The 18,857-nt window shown below is 34.9% G+C and overlaps 3 protein-coding genes and 1 non-coding gene across 13 annotated transcripts in view; 1 reads left to right on the top strand and 3 right to left on the bottom strand.

The window, feature by feature from the left end:
• LOC105332818 (inositol hexakisphosphate and diphosphoinositol-pentakisphosphate kinase 2) overlaps positions 1-2,466 on the bottom strand; it is a 32,803-nt gene extending 30,337 nt beyond the window's left edge. For 6 of the 8 annotated variants that reach the window (XM_034476657.2, XM_034476663.2, XM_066071182.1 and 3 more), the window contains exons 1-2: positions 2,303-2,466; positions 592-742 (exon numbers count right to left, since the gene is read on the bottom strand). In XM_034476657.2, the coding sequence (XP_034332548.2) occupies positions 592-693 (102 nt within the window). In that variant the 5' untranslated portion in view covers positions 694-742; positions 2,303-2,466. The remainder of the gene's footprint in view (positions 1-591; positions 743-2,302) is intronic. The other 2 variants (XM_066071181.1, XM_066071184.1) reach the window with 1 other exon arrangement.
• A 1,598-nt stretch (positions 2,467-4,064) lies between these two features.
• On the top strand, positions 4,065-10,623 carry LOC105332800 (kyphoscoliosis peptidase). Of its 3 annotated transcripts, none has more exons than XM_011435516.4 (5): positions 4,065-4,190; positions 4,679-4,847; positions 5,291-5,406; positions 7,676-7,792; positions 7,920-10,623. In XM_011435516.4, the coding sequence occupies exons 2-5, from the start codon at positions 4,707-4,709 to the stop codon at positions 9,220-9,222; spliced, it is 1,677 nt and encodes a 558-aa protein (XP_011433818.3). In that variant the 5' UTR covers positions 4,065-4,190; positions 4,679-4,706; the 3' UTR covers positions 9,223-10,623. The 3 variants fall into 3 exon arrangements, with proteins under 3 accessions (XP_011433818.3, XP_011433816.3, XP_011433819.3); XM_011435514.4 differs by having other exon boundaries at positions 4,076-4,397; XM_011435517.4 differs by having other exon boundaries at positions 4,107-4,184.
• A 1,346-nt stretch (positions 10,624-11,969) lies between these two features.
• LOC105332801 (uncharacterized) lies at positions 11,970-15,585 on the bottom strand. The gene is made up of 4 exons (XM_011435518.4): positions 15,432-15,585; positions 14,573-14,840; positions 13,621-13,979; positions 11,970-13,049 (listed from the first exon to the last, which is right to left on the bottom strand). Exons 2-4 carry the CDS (start codon positions 14,803-14,805, stop codon positions 12,688-12,690), a joined length of 954 nt encoding a protein of 317 aa, XP_011433820.3. The 5' UTR covers positions 14,806-14,840; positions 15,432-15,585; the 3' UTR covers positions 11,970-12,687.
• Positions 15,586-16,701: 1,116 nt separating this feature from the next.
• Trnag-gcc (transfer RNA glycine (anticodon GCC)) lies at positions 16,702-16,772 on the bottom strand. The gene has a single exon. It is a non-coding gene; the product is annotated as a tRNA-Gly (tRNA).
• Positions 16,773-18,857: the final 2,085 nt, after the last annotated feature.

The raw sequence follows: 18,857 nt of genomic DNA, 5'->3' as shown, positions 1-18,857 counted from the left end.
ATGTTATATCAATTAAAACAGACATTACCTAATCTTAACAAATATGTAAAAATAGGGAATCTTTATCTGACCTTGTCTAACTGTGTATTCATAATACACAGCAGATAGAAATGTGTTGACAAGTGTTGTTTTAATCAAGGTCACACAAGTACCTTGAAATAGGTCAATACCTCTGATTCAATAGTACATGCAAATATATGTTACAGAGTTGAACGAGAAATAAAGGGAAGGGTATATGGAAAATACTTTTAAAATTTTTTTTCTTATGCCAGTAAATTATCAAATTAATGGTGACTGGCATTTAACTCATTATAATAACATTTTATAAATTTAATATTGGTTTACACATTTCAACTTTAAAAGTCAAAATTAATCTCAATATTATGCAACTCTATTTCACTATATCAAATTTGTTTACCATTATCTATGTATCAGTTTATATAGATTCATGCAAGTATGTGCATCAATTAATGAAACTTGCATTTTTGCCAGCTGGGGAGGGAATAATCCCCGCTTAGAAAAGAGGAGTAGACAATTAGCCTCGGCTATCAAAAAGATGCTGAACACTGTGCAAATACATGTATCACTGACCTTCCCTTTGATGAGGATATCCTCACCCACAAAAAACATGGCTGTCCCATCTGTGCCAATTGGGCTCCGATTTGGACAGGGCTTAATTTCCTCCATTTCCATGGTGTGTGTATAATTTTCACTGTCTACTGCACTTTCTAAACATCAATTCCTTTGAACAAAAATAATCACATCAATAATATTAAGATCATACATTTATAATCATCTAGTATAACTGCTGAAAACTGATAATTTACACAATCTAAAGACCTTAAAATAATTTTTTATCAACACATCAATTTTTTGTACTTCTGGTTTACTTGTGAAAGGTAAAATACTTATAGAAATGTTTTTGTGCCAAGTGATGCCACCTGGAAAACATATATGTTACACAAGTAATTATACATCATTTGATAATGCTACATTGGATTACATAACTTTATCAGAGTACCCTAGATGGTATTATGTATATCTTCCAGAGTACATAATGAACTAAAAACTTAAGGCCAAATATATTATACAGCTCCGGAATTTCCTCTGAAAGAGAAGTTGAAGTCTTCCTGTATTTTGAGTTCTTAATCATTTAAATTAATCCCAAAGGCAATCAAATGATAATTAACTAATTCTAAAGATGTTTACACAGTCTCAGTTAACCCCTGTTGTGATTAATAACTCCCGATTGTCTTATCTTTAGGGGTTATAAATACGGGTGATAAAACCACATACTGTGCAACTGATGTTTATAACTTTTAGTGTTGATATTACAATTAGTTGGTAACTTGTAATTAGTTAATAATTCTGCCAAATTAATGCTAAAATAGTCATAAAACCGTTTGTTTACAGTTATATTTAAAAAAAAATTAGATCCTCTACATAACGATGTAATTGGGTCAAAGCACAATTACCATGATTACAAAACACTTCATCTCTAAAATGTATGAATACATAAAAATATTAAATTTAATAAATTGGATCTAATTTAAATTAATAATAGCACTTAACAATTTTCAGTCTAGATATATTTTTATATTATAAACTAGCTTCATTATGAATATCAGTGGGCCCCTAAAAATTATTGTGGGCTTGTATAACTTGAAAAGTTGGGAGCCCACATGGCCCCACTTGAAAATGTTATTTGCAACCCTGTAATACTTGCTTTAATATACCAACACCAGGCCCCGATATCATCAGTAGGTTTCTTTACATTATATACAAAATACACAAGCAACCTCAGCCTATACCTTTTGTACAAGCAAGGTAGACTTAGCAGTATCATCATATCAACTGTGATATTGTACAATGATGGTTACTATAATATAATTTGTTCAAAATTCTTTGTCCTTAGAAATAAGTTAATACATGCTTACTTTAACCAGACTATATAACAAAACCTATGATTTCTGATGCATGCACTTTATACTCACATGAAAGGAAATATACAATATCAGGATTATAGGATTTTCGTACAACTACGCACATGCGTCATTTTATGAAAATTAATACCTTCTAACGAACCAAATCAAACACAGTTAATTTCCACCAAGGTGTGCAACCTTCTCACAGATACATTAGAAGACATTTTGAACGACCGAGATAAATCCGGGTTTATGCGGTATGTGCAGCGGGTCGCTCGACCTTAAAACATTCTTATAGCAGTTTAAGACGGACTGGGTTAGCTCAAGCAAGCTTCAAAACAGAAGCAATTTTAATTTACATTAGGCAAACGGCTTACCTGTTTAGCTGGCTTTCTGTCACTGCCTTATGGCAGAGACACTGTTTGGATTATCAAGATTTCAAACCATCTTTCATGTTTTGTCCGCTAAAACTATGTTTTTGTTTACGAAAGTCGAACTGATTCTGCTTCGAGCTAACGGAAATCCATCTCACTGAACACCGATCCCGACTGGAATTCGAGGTCCACCTTTCTGTAACCACAGACACTTGAGTTTTTATCAATCAGTCGCTGAATAAGTCAAATATCGAAAAATTCTACTCCTACTATATATAAATACACATTGTGTATTTATATATAGAGGAGGTAGAATTTCTTTATATTAGACTTATTGAGCGACTGATTGATAAAAAAATATATTTAGGTGCCCGTGCTGTAACAAAACTCATCGATTGCTTATTTTTTCAGTAAATTTCTTATTTACTAGTTGCTGTTTGCTCTTCGCAGTCAAATTGGTGTGTGAGAGAAAATTAATTAATTACTTATGCATGTTCCTGTTCACCAAAATTTAAAGAATTTAAGGACTTGTCATTTCTTCCTCCTACTGAAAAAAAAGACTGACCTTTGAAGAGCATTGGATGGTACGAATTGCAGTCAAAACATCTTCTTCTTCTTTTCTCTAAGACGTCAATCATATTCATTGAAGGTTATAAATAATTTTATTGCCCCCTCCCATTTTTTTAGTCAAAATCCTTCACCGAATCCACTAGTCAAAAAGCATGTGTTGAACAAACTTTCAGTAGAAGTATCATTTATTTAGCATAACATTTGTCTATTTATGCCCACGATTGTAGTTATGGTAATTAGTGTCTAACCTTGCAAAAAGTGGGGGAGGCTTTTCTTTCAGACTGGGAGCTACAGGCATATAGCTCGCTCTCTCTCTCTCTCTCTCTCTCTCTCTCTCTCTCTCTCTCTCTCTCTCTCTCTCTCTCTCTCTCTCGATGGATGGATGGATGGATGTTGATTGATAGATGGAGGGATCGATCAATGGACAGACAGACTGATTAGATAGATAGATAGATAGATAGATAGATAGATAGATAGATAGATAGATAGATAGATAGATAGATAGATAGAGGCACGTAGAATCAGGGGGCCAGGGGCCCCCTCTCCCCCCCCCCCCCCCCCAAAAAAAAAAACTTTTTAGCGCAGCAAAGATTTTTCTTAAATTTACATACAAAAAAGTTAAAGGTGTAACCCCCCCCCAACGGATTAGGATTTTGAGAATTTTGGAAAGTAATTTTTTTTTTGGGGGGGGGGGCTTGTCAAGATTTTTTGGATGAGTCTGCCCCCCTTTCCAAAACGATGCTACGTGCCTGAGATAGATGAAAATATAAGAAAAAGGAAAGAAAATTATTATGCTGAATTTGATTCTTATTTCGAAGAATATATAGAGCTTCATCATGCCCTTAAAGATTTTTTTTCATTTTTTTTACGAAATTTGACGGCAGACAAGTGAATCTTAACATTTCATTTCAATAATGACGTTTAATATGCATAATTGTGCAAACTTAGCAACCAAGGTAAACTTTATATTTATAAACATGATATCATATGACAAAGTGAAACAGAAAGTTTTATAAATATATACATTTTGGTGACGGTATGCACAAATCATTTTCTTGCACTGTATATTTAATCTATAAAAATCAGGTAACTCATATGTAACATATTGGCATGAAAACTTCGATTTAAACCCAGTAAACTATGTAAGTCTATATTTAGATAATGAAAGGGTCCAAATTTAAATCAAAATATAGGAATACACCGTGTGTATATATACAGGCATGACGTAAACTGTATAGAACGAAAGTGAGAAAAAAAAATTCCGCGGTCATTGGTAAAACCACCTTAATACATTTATCAGGTAGACGAGTAACAGGTATAGGTATGATTTAGTTCTTTTGCTTGTCGACATTCTTGTATACTTTCTGTTTGGCCGTGTCAATCACTTGAAGACATTCATTATATCACGAGAGCTAGAATAATAATGCACTGGACTGGACAATACACAAGCGGTGGTGATTTTTAGAATGTGTGTTTAATAAGACTTTTAACTAACCGTGGATTTTAATCCCCCCAACTTTCGTATTTGGTAAGTGGTTATTTGCTCATTGAAAATAATAATAAACAATGTCAAAATGTAAAAGATGTAAAGCGTGACCAAAGAAATAAATTGATAAAAAAAAAACAAGCTAACATTGATGATCATTCAGGCATTGTAAGACATAAGTGGGAATGGTTCATTTTACGGCCACATAAAAATGATGAACAATATACAAGACCAATTTATTTAATTGCAGATTTAATAATAAAAGTTGCCCACCGGGGGTAAATTGTGACAAAGGTGAATGATTTTAAAGTGTTTACTTGTAGGTACAAAGTTTTGATTTGAGAGCCAGCAATGGGGTGTACCCAGTCATCTAACAAATACACCGAGGATGGAGACCTCCCCCTCCCCCCACCCCGACCCCCGAGGAAACTTAAGAGAGACCTGATGAAACGAGAAGATCAGTTTAAAGCAATTGACGAATACGCTTTAAAGGTGAGACATATGCATTTTTAACGTGTCAAGGAAGTTGATATATATGGACTAGTCATACGACCTTACTCAGGTGTATTGCATAACCGTATCTAAAGCTTTGTTTACTGCATCGTGATATTTTGAATTCATGCGACAGCAACTCTCCCCCCCCCCCTATTTTTTTTTTCTCCCTCCCCTATCTTCTTATCTGACCGGGAAAAAAAGGTACAGCTTTTGAAAAGAATTTCCCCTCCTCTTAATCATTTTGTTGTTGCTGCCTACTAGTATTGTGTTACGTGAAGTTTCGTTACCACCACACCTACATCCCTCACAATGCCCCTTAAAATTCGTTTTGACCAAGATTGATAATCAGTCGGTGTAAGGCGCCCATAGTAAACAATAATTAGTGTCTTGCCACACTGACGACACAACAAACAGCTTATATTTGATTTTTATGTCTACAGACACCTAGATCCGCCGAGCTCTCTGTAACCGCACTGTCTGCCCATCTCGTTAACGGAGCCAAATCAGACTTGGAGAGGATCCGCGCCTTCTACCGATGGATCACGCATAACATCAGGTTTCACTTACATATATTTGTTGATTAGTCATAGATCTGTAGACTTTGTGCACATAAAAGAGTCTGTTGCCAAAGAGGCTGTTTTATGTTTGATTCTACGATAATACAATTAATACTTATCCATTAAGTATATAGTACTCGAAAAATGCACATGAGAAGTAACACCATGTGTGAATATGATGTACATATATATTATTAGAGATCAGTGACTGAGGGAAAAAACTCCGATTTCATATAAGTCTGCATGTAGTTTCACCAATGACTTCCTCCCCCTTTAAAATCTACCAAATTTGAAGTATTTACTGTCAAATACAAAGTAATCTCCATAGGCGTCGGAACCGCGGGGGGGGGGGGGGGGGGCTAGGGGGGCTTAGCCCCCCCCCCCCCCCACTTTTTTTTTGCAAAGTTATACCTAACCATTAGAAACATAGCATGATAGAAGGTTCAGCCCCCCACTTTTTCTCGCAGGAAAGATTATTGTTCCTAAATTTAACTTGAAAGATTGAGAAGTTGGAATCGGAAGCATACTAGCTAGCCCCCCCCCCCCCCCCCCCCACGGATTAGGAATTTCATGATTTTGGAAAAAAAGATTTGGGTAAGTAAGTTTTTTTTTTCTTTTGGAAGTATAGGTATACTCCCCCCCCCCCCCCCCCCCCCCACGGATTAGGTTTCCAAAATTTTTTCTCAATATTTCTGAGGATTAGTCTAGCCCCCCCCCCACTTTCAATTTGCTTCCGACGCCAGTGATCTCTACAACCTGTACTTTTTAGGCTACATCATCAATTACAGACAACTCTTAATTAACCTTTAATCATTTCGTAGTCTACAGCGTATTTTGATATCACATCTTGCAATATGTTGATTGTAATACAACACACATATACTGTGAAATGTGTTGTAACACAACACAATACATTCTATACATACATGAATATAAGATATATGTATATCACACGATATAGATACAGTATGCGCCATTATCTATTCTGAATGCAGGTAAGTAGCATCAGGAAACCTTTTTCTTAAATTTACATATAGTAAATATGGAGTTGCCCCCCCCCCCCACTTTTTTTCGGGAGAAGTGAAAAATGGAAGTGGAAATACAATGTAAGAAGGAAATAAACATTGAAATTGAAAGTAATACCTGGTATTTCCTCTTCCCCTGCGGAATAGGATTTCAAGATTGCTAATATCATTGTAACCTTTTTATTTTATTTATTTATTTTTTTTGTCAAAATTTTTTTGATGAGTCTACCCCCCCCCCCCTTTCAAAAACGATGCTACGTGCCTGGAATGATCAACATACTACTACAGTAAAATACCACCTGTGTTGATTTACACCCAAACTATGTATTCACATCACACCTGTAAAAACAAACTCAGGCGCATTTATAATTTTCCTTGACTACACAACACACAAGGAAGTCTAAATAGCTGTAGACAGGTACATGTACACTCCGTACTTGTAGACAAAGCATGTTTAAGTTTTACACATGTGCATGTACTTTAACACTGTTTGAGGTGGTATGGGAAGTCGGTATTAATGTGGATAAAAGTACATTATAATCAAAATATTTTTCCCGATGTACAAATGTAGAATGTTCAAATTTTACAATATTTGTCCAAAAACTTTTTTAAAATTTTGTTGAAAGATAAAAATTTTAAAGCCTCAGCAGTATTCGAACTCGTGACTTACAAGTCCGTAGCTAACCCTCTACCCCACTGCGCTAGGCTGTTAGATATCAGTTTTGGGAAAGAAATGATTCATAAAATTATATTAGACTTTATTGTTATTTCAAACGGAAGTACGTCACAACATGGAGGTGCTCCATACCCCCTTATAATAAGCTTGACATCGAGTGCGTATATCGAAGTCGCACAAAATCCATGTAACTGCTAGTATACAACAAACACAAAAGATGGCTAACTTTGGTTATTATAAAGGCTGAATAGTAAATCAACAGTTACTGTAGGAGATTTTTTTTCTGTTTCGCAAACAGCTCAACTTTAATATGTAAACTTTGTAAAATCTTAGCTGCATAAACTTGCGTACTTGAATTGCATATACATGTAAAAAAAGAAAACAACCAAAATTTAATTTGTTTTCATGAAATTTTCTAGTCCGTTGGAGGCTTAGCCCCCCCTCCCCCCCCGTTACAACGCCTTTGTATCACTAATACTTCAATAATTTTATGTCATTCTACTCGTGAACTTGTAAAATTGTTACAAAATATACTATTTTATTAGTGCTTCTCTAACATTTGTTAAGGTACGACACTCGATCTGACTTTCATGACAGAAATATCGACACCAGCGGAGCAGCAGTATTGCGCATGCGTAGTACTGTGTGCATTGGATATGCAAACTTATTTGCAGAGCTGTGCAGGTATGAGCAAACCGTCACCTCGTTGTAGGTTACTCTTGATTTTAAAGTTTATAACTATCTTTTTGCAGTACAGTTTTCTTGTTTGGTTTTTTTTTTTGGTAATCTAAATCTTATATCTTCGTTTCAGAGAATGTAAAATTCCCGTGAAAATCGTTTCCGGATACTCTAAATCATTCAATTACGACCCAGAGAGAGTTTTTACGACCAGAGAAACTCCTGAACATGCGTGGAACGCGGTGTATATCCATGGAAATTGGCAATTTGTGGAATGCACTTGGGGAGCTGGGTCCATCGATGAACGGGGAGCTTTCATTAAAAACTTCTCCGATTTTCACTTTTTGACAAAACCAAGCCATTTCATAGTTACACATTTTCCATACATGGACAATGATATGTCTAAAAGTCAACCCTGGCAACTGCTCCCAAACCCTCTATCGCTCGAAACGTTTAGCAAACGACTAAAGGGTTTTTCACAAATGTACGTTTGGAACTTAAAGCCCATATCTCATCCCGACGGAGTCGTCACGTTCTCAAGGAAACTTGATCTCACCATTCAGTACCCCTCCTCCTACTTTTTCGTAGTTGCCAGATTATCCAAGAAAATGTCCACTCGCAATTTTGATCAGTATGTACTTGTCGAAAACTTGAGTGGCAACAAAATAAGAATCAGGGTCACTCCATCCGAAAAGGGAACGTACACTTTGAAACTGTTTGGTCGAACTGATCCAGCCATTGAAGAGCTCACTGCTCTAACAAATTATGTTTTGAAATGTGAAGATGTAGACTCTGAAGTGTTTGCTTTCCCCAGTCACCAAGGTCCATTTGGTTCTTACCATGATTACATCGAGGCCGGTTTCCATAGCTCTGCTGGTAAGAAAGCTTTTCTACTAAGCAAGAATGGAAAGGTCGACTTCTCCATCAAAACTACGAAAATTGTGGATGCAGTAGCCAAGCTGGAGCACGCGACCAAAAATTTGAACTTGTCTGATAATTACACGTTACTTGAACGAGAGAAGGGACAGCTACACTTGAAAGCAAAGTTTCCCTCCAAAGGATATTACAAGCTGAGTGTATTCACCAAAAATGAAAACGCAGAAACTTTTTCACCCAGAATAGCATACTTAGTTTTCTGTGGCGAAGATTATCCAAAGAGTGAACCATTCCCGAAAACTTTCCCGCAGACGACCCAGTTTGAATGTCGTCTGCTGTCCCCTGCCACGTGCGAGGTCAAAGCGCATGAGCAAATACAGATCCGGTTTTCCTCTCCAAAAATAGTCCAGGCTTTGCTTCACGAGACTCCAATGGAGAAAAAGGGAAGCGTATGGGAGGGCAAGATGAAGACGTCATCTCCGGGGGAGCGCATCCGAGTCTCTGCCAGCGACCAAAAGGGTTCGGGGTATTGGAGAATATACGAGTTTAATGTTATGTGAAGAAAAATTTTTGTCAATCAAAGGCTCATCGTTTAAAGGGGCATGGTCACGATTTTGGCCAATTTTTATTTTTCTGTGTTTATTATTTAAAATGCTTTATGAATGCATTTCTAATGATCAAATGAAATTTGGGTGCCCGTCGATGAGTTTTAAGCAAGATACAGGGCTCACAATTCTTCGTCGTGTAAACAAGGCTCGTGCCCTGTGTATGTTTACATAGGTTCAATATACCAGTAAAAAACCTTTTTCAAGATGATTTGTCAATACTTTTTTTCATTTTAAGCATAAATAAACAGTTCCTAACGATTAACACATTAATTTTAGGTCTAAAACTGGAATGTTCACTTCAACATTCAAAATGTAAACAAAAGCTTTGTTTACATAGCGAGGAATTGTAACTCGCTTATAACTCAACAAATGACACTCAAATTTTGGTTGCCTATTAAAAATGCCTTACTGAAGCATTATAAACATTTAAATCGAAAAAATAATTTTTGATTAAAATCGTGACCATGCCCCTTTAATTTTTTTTTTTTTTTTGGATTTGTGTAAAGGACGTATTGAATTTCCATGTACTCAAAATTGCTTCAACGCATAATGCACCGGGTTTAAGTTCGGACGAATAATTATTATTATTTACTTTGCTGAATGATATTTCATATTTGCAATGTATGTGAGCAAATGATGCAGTTTACAAGAAATCAGATGATATTTTTGGCATTAAATTCTCTTAGTCATAGACAAGTCTTTAGTGACTTACGAATATGTATAAAATACATGTTCATTATTATGTAAACTTGAGCAAATTGATCTTGTTTATGTCTCAGATTTAACAATGGTGCTTACGAAGTCTTCCAATGATAATTCTAACAAATATTTACATGAAATTGTATTTTATTATAGTAGTAGTAAATTTTAGCAATTGTGTACATCACATGCACAGGGCATAATATTTTTTTTCTATGAATATTGTTGAAATCTTTCAACCAATACTAGTTATAGCGGTAGATAGCTGCTCCATGTATGTTTAACTTGTGTTATATATGTATGTGTAACTATATATGGACTGCACATGTACAATGTATGTGCAATTTGCATCAAAAAATATGATATGCATGAGGAGTTTTATTAGACTCCAGTGTATTATATTTTTTAAGTCAAGAGTTTAATTCCGTTTTTAGATCGAATCTCTCATGCTCAAGCATTACTAACTATATATACATGTACAATATACATTATATGAAAATGTAATTCATAACAAACATTCCTACTTCTGTGATATCTACAATGAACTTAATTATATTGCTTATATAAAGTAGTTTCCTACACATTGGCTTGATATCATTTTTTAATCCTTTCTTTGATTTGTGTGAATACATACAATAAATAAAGGAGAATTTACGATTTAGATTTTGGATAATACCGGTACATTCCTTTGACGACGGATTAGGACAATGATGGAATAATAAAGCTTTAAAATACAGTTTTTTTCTCAACCGTCTCAAAAAGACACATACTAAATTTCACACGCGCGGACCTTGAAAGGAGTTGGTGGGTACGGGACTACTACAACCCACCCCCCCCCCGGAAAATTCATAAAGTAAAATTGAAAATAGGTCTCTGATCACCCGGAAACAATGTTTGGATCCGCGCATGTTTCATAACCTGTGTTCGTTAGAAAATCTTTTATCTTCTTTTCTCAGCATGAGATTTATATCACAAAATCATATACTTTTGGAAAAACGATATTTTCATAATTTCATGGTTTAAAAAAACTAATTTTATTTCTTTAGAAAAGAAGTGCACCTTCTAACACATATAAACCCTAAATGAAATCGATTCAATAAAGTCATTTTGAATAAAAGTTCACGTAGTTAAATCACATTTTTTGGGGAAACACTGCTATCGTTTTTAACCAGGTTTTCCGGAAGAAAAATCTGGTTACTGAAATGGTGAAAAATGGCAGGCGGGCGAGCGGCTGCCAAAAGAATACCCATATTGCACGGAAAACTCCTCCTATAGTTTTTAAGTTAGGTAGTTCAATTGTACATATATCAGAAGTGTACGTATTGCTAAGATTTTGATTTCTGATAATTAGTGAAAAAAACACCAGCTGTTGAACTTAATTAGTCATTTGTTGGCAAAATATTGGATATACAGTACCCGTATTGTACGGATAACTCCTCCTACAGTTTTCAAGATAGGAAGTTGTTGTTTTGCAGATCCATTGTACATATATCAGAGGTGTGCATATAACTAGGATTTTGATTTGTAATTATTTATGAAAATACTAGTTTTTGAACTTAAGTCACTTTTTGGCAAAATATTGGATATAGGGTACCCTTATTGTACGGATAATTCCTCCTAAAGTTTCAAGATAGGAAATTGTTGTTTTGCAGATCAATTGTACATATATCAGAGGTGTGCATATTACTTGGATTTTGATTTTGATAATTAATGAAAAAATATCAGCTGTTGAACTGAGTCATTTTTTCGCAGAATATTGCAATAAGGGTACAATGTACTTCATTTCTCAGAGTAGGCAGTGTTTATCAATCAAGAGATGACATGGGTTATGGATACAGTTCACATAAAAGAAAACCCGGTTTGCCGTCACATGACCGCTTTTCACTTGTTACTCATTTATTTGTTTTGTTTTTAAAAACAAAGACTTGAAGTCTTTGTTTCTAAAATATATTTTATACTTGAAAATCATTTTCTTTCCAAACAAGGAGTCAAACACACAATTAAGTTGCAATGTTATTAATGCAATATCATTAACACAGTGTCTCTTGTAATTCTGGGATTTTCAAACATAAATACCATGAGATCACTTTAAAACAGAGTATGCAAAGTATTAATGATGACGTCATCCGCCATCCGAGTTGTAAACATCACAGGTGTCTTCATTTCCTTTTGAAAAAAACAACAACACATATACATCTATAAGAACTGGTTTGATTTTCAAATATAGGATCCTGTGTAAGTAAAATAAAATATTACAATATTATATAGATTTACTTGTAGGTCTCGATTTTGGAGACTGCAGTGCTGTGATAATTTATCAAATGAGATACGAAGAAAAACATCCACCACACCAACATACAACTTTGCATGAATATTACTTATCATATTTTCTTTCAAAAATGATACTTATTATTGATAACAATATTCAAAAAATTGAATAAAACTAATTCCATTACCTACATATGCAATGAAAGTAAACTAAATACAACAAGAAACATTTATATGTGTACATGTGCATTTAAACAAAATAAACATATCTAAGATTTTACTTAATAAAATCGAGTATTCAGGGTGAAGAAACATTTCATATTCACTCACATTTTCGAGGAAACATTTACTAAACAAACACTACCAGCATTTTTTTTTTTTTTGTTCATTGTGTAATTTTTAGATAAGAAGGTCCATAAATCTACAAAGCAGCATGTACGATTTAAAACATTAAAGAGGTAAGAAACTCAAGTTCAGACCATATGAATAAACATAAAAAATACAAGCACATCCAAAACACGATACAAGCATAATTGTAAATATACTCGACGGATGTTCCCATAATGCACCTACACATCTGTGTAGAATTCCAATCTGGTCCAAAACAACGCGGACTTCGGGGGACATAAGTTTGTCAAGGAAATACAGAACCTTGCACGAAAAGTCCCCGGATGAGCTATTGTGCCAGCGTGAATACGAGGTTGTTTCGTCGATACCGAGGCTCTGAAGGAATTCCCGCTCTCGATTTAGAATATCTGTGTCCTCCCAATCCACGAGGTCTTCTTTGGTAAGCAAGCCAAACAGGGGAATGTCTGTCAAAGAAAGTTAATAACCCATGTACATTGCATACACCAATTTAATTTTATTTTTAATTCAGATTAATACCTTTCAAGTCCTCAGTCAAATGTATAGCTACAGCTAGATCTGAAGCTCTCTGGTTTAAAAAAAATCGGATAGACAAACCATCTGCAGCTCTCTGTTTGAAAAAATCTGGTTTGTCTATCCGATCGAATTTTTTCAACAAGAAAGATATACAGATCTGCAGCTAGTAAAGCACATGAACGCATTGTTTTATAAATTGCAGTTATTGAATTTCAATATTGGGTTTAGGGTGTTAATACAGGAAATGCAATATGACAATTTGGTCTAAATTACCAAAAAAAATTTCGAATGTTAATGATCTAAATTGAATCTACTATTTGCTAAAGTTGTAATCGTTTAACCAGCGTTGGAACAGTAAATATATTAAACCTTTCTATATGATGACTTGGTGCTTAGTGTAAAAACTTGTCGCATAAAGTCCTTCTATAGAGAAAACAATTCACTTACACAAGAAGAGAAATGTGCAGAAATATTAAAAAAAAAAAAGTAATCATCTCTTACATCTTGGATTATAGTTAGAGGGGCTGCCATCAGGTTGAGCGACGTTTCGAACACTCTGAATTAACTTGGTGGGTATAGGTTCCGTAGCGCTAGCCACAAATAGAATTTTATGAATGCGTCGGGGATCGTATGTGAATGGAAAGTTTCTGTTTAGTGACCCTGTGTTTCTTCTCTCCATGTCTTGCAATGCGGGAATCGAAGTTTCGTCTGGGATTTTTCCCATCAGTATCATCTCCAGTAGCTTTTCCTGTTCGCGGGATTCGACGTTTTCTAACCCTGTCATGTCCACAAGGTTTGGAATGTACTTTGGAACATGCATCTCTTTTCTTCTAACTTCGTCTATACCACACCCTTTGTACCTATAGTCACACAAATGAATTTTAGTACACATATGTATATACGTATACAATGTCATGTGGAGTACTGAAGTTCATGTACATAAAATTGAATTGTAATACAATACATTAATACTTAATTGCAATTATTCAATTGATTGTAACCTTCATGTACTATAAAGACATTGATAAGATAATACATGCATGCAGATTATTTGGAAGAAAAGCCCGATATTTACCAGCATCCGACACACGGCACTTAGCATCGTTTTTTTAAAAGGGAGGTTGCATATAGACTTGCCCCCCAAAAAACTTGACATGCAAACACTTCGCCAATCTTCAAGTAAAATTACGCCCCTATGAATCTTTTTACACATTATACAATCCACGAAAATTGGCCCTCACGAAATTTAAAGATCCCACACAGCCGGTTCACCCGGTGTATGAGTGTATTCGTTTGCTACCTTCAGAACTGGTCCTGAATATCTCCAGCGGATCTCCATTGTCTACCTGCTATTTGGAAAGTAGACAATGTAGATCTAACGGAGATCTCCACACTGCAAACGAGCAAATTAGAATTACTCTTGCAGTTCTCCAATCGACCAAACAAGACTCACCACATAAGGTGTGTCGTGGTCCTCTTCCTTTGCCCGTCTGTTGGGGAGAGGAGAGCGCCGATGGGGGCACGGTATTTCTTCTCCCCCGAGAGTGCGGCGGTGATGGTGTTGATGGTCGCCGATTTCCCCGCCCCCACAGTCCCCACCAACAAGATGTTCTCCGTGTGGCTGACCCGTTCATACCGCTGGAATATCTTCCTGGCGGAGGGTAGGTAAGTGTTTTCTTTCTTCATGGCGAGTCTCTATGCTCTGATGTAATGTGTCTGCTCTGTAATGTAACTGCTCTGTAAGTACTTCATATGGAATTATGGAATGCATTCAAGTGTTATTCCGCAATAAATATGCTTATTAACAAGTAATAATTGATTTATGGTTAGGGTGGTGTGGGAATTGAGTAAAATAGAAAGGAGTTTTCATAGAACAAAGTTATCGGTACGATATAATAGCTATACAAATGTAGATATACATTTTGTAATAGAACCAAATTAAAATGTTATGCATCAAAAATTCAATGATTGGTCGTTATTTCCTAGAGAGTTATCTCGCTTTGTATTATGGCCAATATGACAATTAAGCACATGCATGCATCATTGTGTTTACATTATTTGATTATCGCGATATTTATAAATATTTCTTAATGTATCACAAAAGAAGCCCATCATATATTCAGCCAAAATATCATTTGAGTCGACCACAGGATTGTATAGCTCATATAATATATTGTCACGGGAAATACTCTTCTTTTCCTGATTACACCACCATTGCACAATACTTAGTTGATTATATACACATTCATAATAAACACATACATGTACCGTATACACGGTGAATCTACGAATTTCATATTAATTTTACTTACTAAGAGTATTTGACGGTGTTTCCCGTGCATTTGGCTTGTCTATTTCGAATGCAACACCATTTTGACCATGGTGCAATTACCTGGGATTTTCTATTACTGAAATAGACATGACGGCTAATCAAGATAAATAACTCTTACATGTTAAAACCCACGGTAAGATTTGCTGGTTTTACTCTAGTTACGAAAAATAAGGTCCAAGTAATATGAATAACATCTTTTAAATATGTCTTTTAAATAACGTGATATTATCGACTTTTTTTTTGGAGAACGACCCCGAAAAAGGGAAAAATTGTTTTTGTCAGAAAAAGCAGGACACACCCATTAATTGTGTTTAACTAAATAAGGATTTGTGTTATTTGTTGATATCATTTAGAAATTATTTAAAAACATGCTACATTTGTACTTACAAAAAAGAAACATTATATAATTAAATAAGAATAATAAGAAGACACCCCCCCCCCAAACACACACACACACACACCTGGAACATTAAAACTTATTAAAGTCACATAGTAAAATAATTAATAATAAAAAAAAAAAAACCGGTATTCACAATATTCCCGCGGACCCCCCTCCCCCCCCCCCCCCCCCCGCCCACCCCACCCCGTGGGATTTTTTCTTCAACCTCATGCATGATATACATGCAGTTTTATTAAATTCAGTTGAAGTCATTATTAGTACGATACTATTAAAAGCATCGTCGCGAACCACGGTCCGGAGTTCGCATGTAAGAGGGTCTTACATATATGGCCGTGCTTTGCGGCTGTGTTAGAAGATAATTTACTGTTTTTGCATATCATTGAAGATTAAACTTTAAATTCAGGATGATATATTTGTTAAGTTTTAAGTTTGTTTTCATGTATATTGATTTTCATTGCATGGAGGACTACTTTAAAGTTTTGATTTTTAAATATTTATATTTTTCAGTGTCTTCTTAAAATGTCTGTGATAACACTACAAATCAATCTTGTAATGTAGTCCAATACTTTTTGTCAACGACTATTTTGATATTTAATCATGCAAAAAATTGACGAAAAATATATAAATATAAGTAAGAAAAAAGAAATCATAATGATAAGGCATCATTCTTTGTACCGTGGTATATTATGAGGGATCCATTCTGCGATCAGGGGTGATCAACTTAATCATTAAATAATGAATAAATAATCATTTTGTCATAAAACTCAAAGAATGATTTCTTATTCCTAATATGTATCATTAGAATAAACATCAACAATATCCAGTTGATGACAAAAGATGAAGAAAAAATTGCATCGGCCGGGAATCGAACCCGGGCCGCCCGCGTGGCAGGCGAGCATTCTACCACTGAACCACCGATGCTTGTAAGTATTGGGGGATAAGACTTGATGTATTCTTGATATATCTAGGGTTATTTCCCTTTTGCTGTGTCTTGTTAATTTTTCAAAAAATATCATACAGTTAATTGATAATTAATAAAAAATAATTTCGTATTGGCCTGTTTTGGGTATTTTCAATTGCAGGGTAAGTGCAGGCATGTAGCATCTTGAGAGAGACCCCCCCCCCCCACTTGCAAAATTCAATTTGCTCTGCTTTGAATTTGTATTTCGTTTTATGGCTTTTTGATATGGTTGACAGTTTGTTATGGTCATTTTTCTTTGAATTGCATTTTAAAATTACCATAAAATATGCCTCAGATCCCCCCCCCCCGGCAAACTCACCTCCACTGGAAAAATCTTTTGGATCCGCGCATGATCATGAGGCATCGGAGTCAGAACAAAGAGGAGGAAATGGGGGGGGGGGGGGGGGGGGGAGGTCGCAAACCATGAAAATCCTAATCTGTGGGGTAGAAGGGTCATACCTTTATTCTCAATTTCACTGTTAATTGCAAAGAACTAAATAGCTGAATTTTGCTTCGGAACGAGCTAAAAAGGCATTATTATGCACTAACATCAAGTATACCTGGAAATAATAACCTTTCAGATCAAGTGCTACTTAAACTATCATGACCATTCAATGATTGTACATGTAGTACCAATTATAACATATATGGATCTGAAACAAAGATCACAGACTATAAATTAGATATTAAATTCTCAGAATTTTTTCCATTTGAAAAAAAATTCAAAATCACATACATGTATTCGTAGAATACGTGTACATAGAAAAGCATCAAAGTTAGCAGTCAATGCTAAACTAGGTTCTTATCCACTTTACTATTTTTGTTATGAAAACATGTTTAAATACTACATGTATATCAGACTACGAAATATGGAATCAAATACCACATATAATAATGCACTTTTAGTATCAGCTTTTAAAGAAGTCAAAGAGTAAGCTTCGAGAAAAAGTTATACTTCATGGCAAAGCAATATTTTCAATCTTCAACAAAAACTTGATATTTTTAGACATTTCCTATGAGTATTTGTGGTTTAAGTTGAATAAAACTTTTATTGATATGATCTTAGAACAATTGAACAAAATCTTATATTCTAACTCAGGAAAACTTCATTTTGACAATAAAATATTTAATTCTAACGAGTAAAAGTTGCAAGATTTCGTAAAGTTTTCCTTAAAAAAAACATGAAATAATACAATATTAAGTGCACATTCACTGTTTATTGAAACACGTAGATATTGTAAACCAATTATCCCAAAGAAAAAACGTTTATATGCTATGTTTGTAAATTATTAGTCATCTTCGATTTCATTATTGTGATATTTTCAATGATAAATTATACTATGCATGGTATTGGTCCCATAAAAGAAATTGTTAATCCATGTATATTATGTATTTACACCCACCTGGTAAATTCAAAATTTACAACATGACAGTATGCCAACATGGTGATGTCATAAACCATTCAATTGAATTGTCGAATTCCTTATTTTCACTTCGATTTTTTATTTTAAACAAAATCCATGATAATTCAATTTCTATATATAGTGCGGGAAAGGTGATGCTACGTGCCTATACATAGAGAAAATATAATGAAAGGAGGAATTACCCTTCCCCCAACTTAAGGAGGACCCAGTAAAAATGAATAGAAAAAATAGAAGTTTTAGGTACTCTTCCACTCCATCCCCCCTCCCCCGGCCTTCTTCACGGATTAGGATTTTTATCATCAGCGGAATAGGTTGCTTTTTCAAGGATTCAAATCTCCCTCCCTCCCATATTAAAAAACGATGCTTCGAGCATGAAATGTCCCTTATGAATTATGATTTTACGTGATTTTAAGAACTGCATTGCAGGTTCTCAGGCTCAAGAAGAAAGAGAGGCTTTCCTGTTGTTTAAGGAACAGATGCTCATTCATTAGTCATTACCTCATTACTATACTATTATGTTTCAACGTTTCGCATAGTACCGACTTTTTTTCAAATTTGTAGAAATTTAATAAGCAAGCTTTGTAAGACTCTTTGCAGTCCTATTCAATAATTTGAATAGCT

The sequence above is a fragment of the Magallana gigas genome, chromosome 9 (assembly GCF_963853765.1).
Source record: "Magallana gigas chromosome 9, xbMagGiga1.1, whole genome shotgun sequence".
Taxonomy (NCBI): Eukaryota; Metazoa; Mollusca; class Bivalvia; order Ostreida; family Ostreidae; genus Magallana; species Magallana gigas.
The sequence above is the reverse complement of the archived record's forward strand: the minus strand, read 5'-3'. Positions and strand labels throughout refer to the sequence as shown.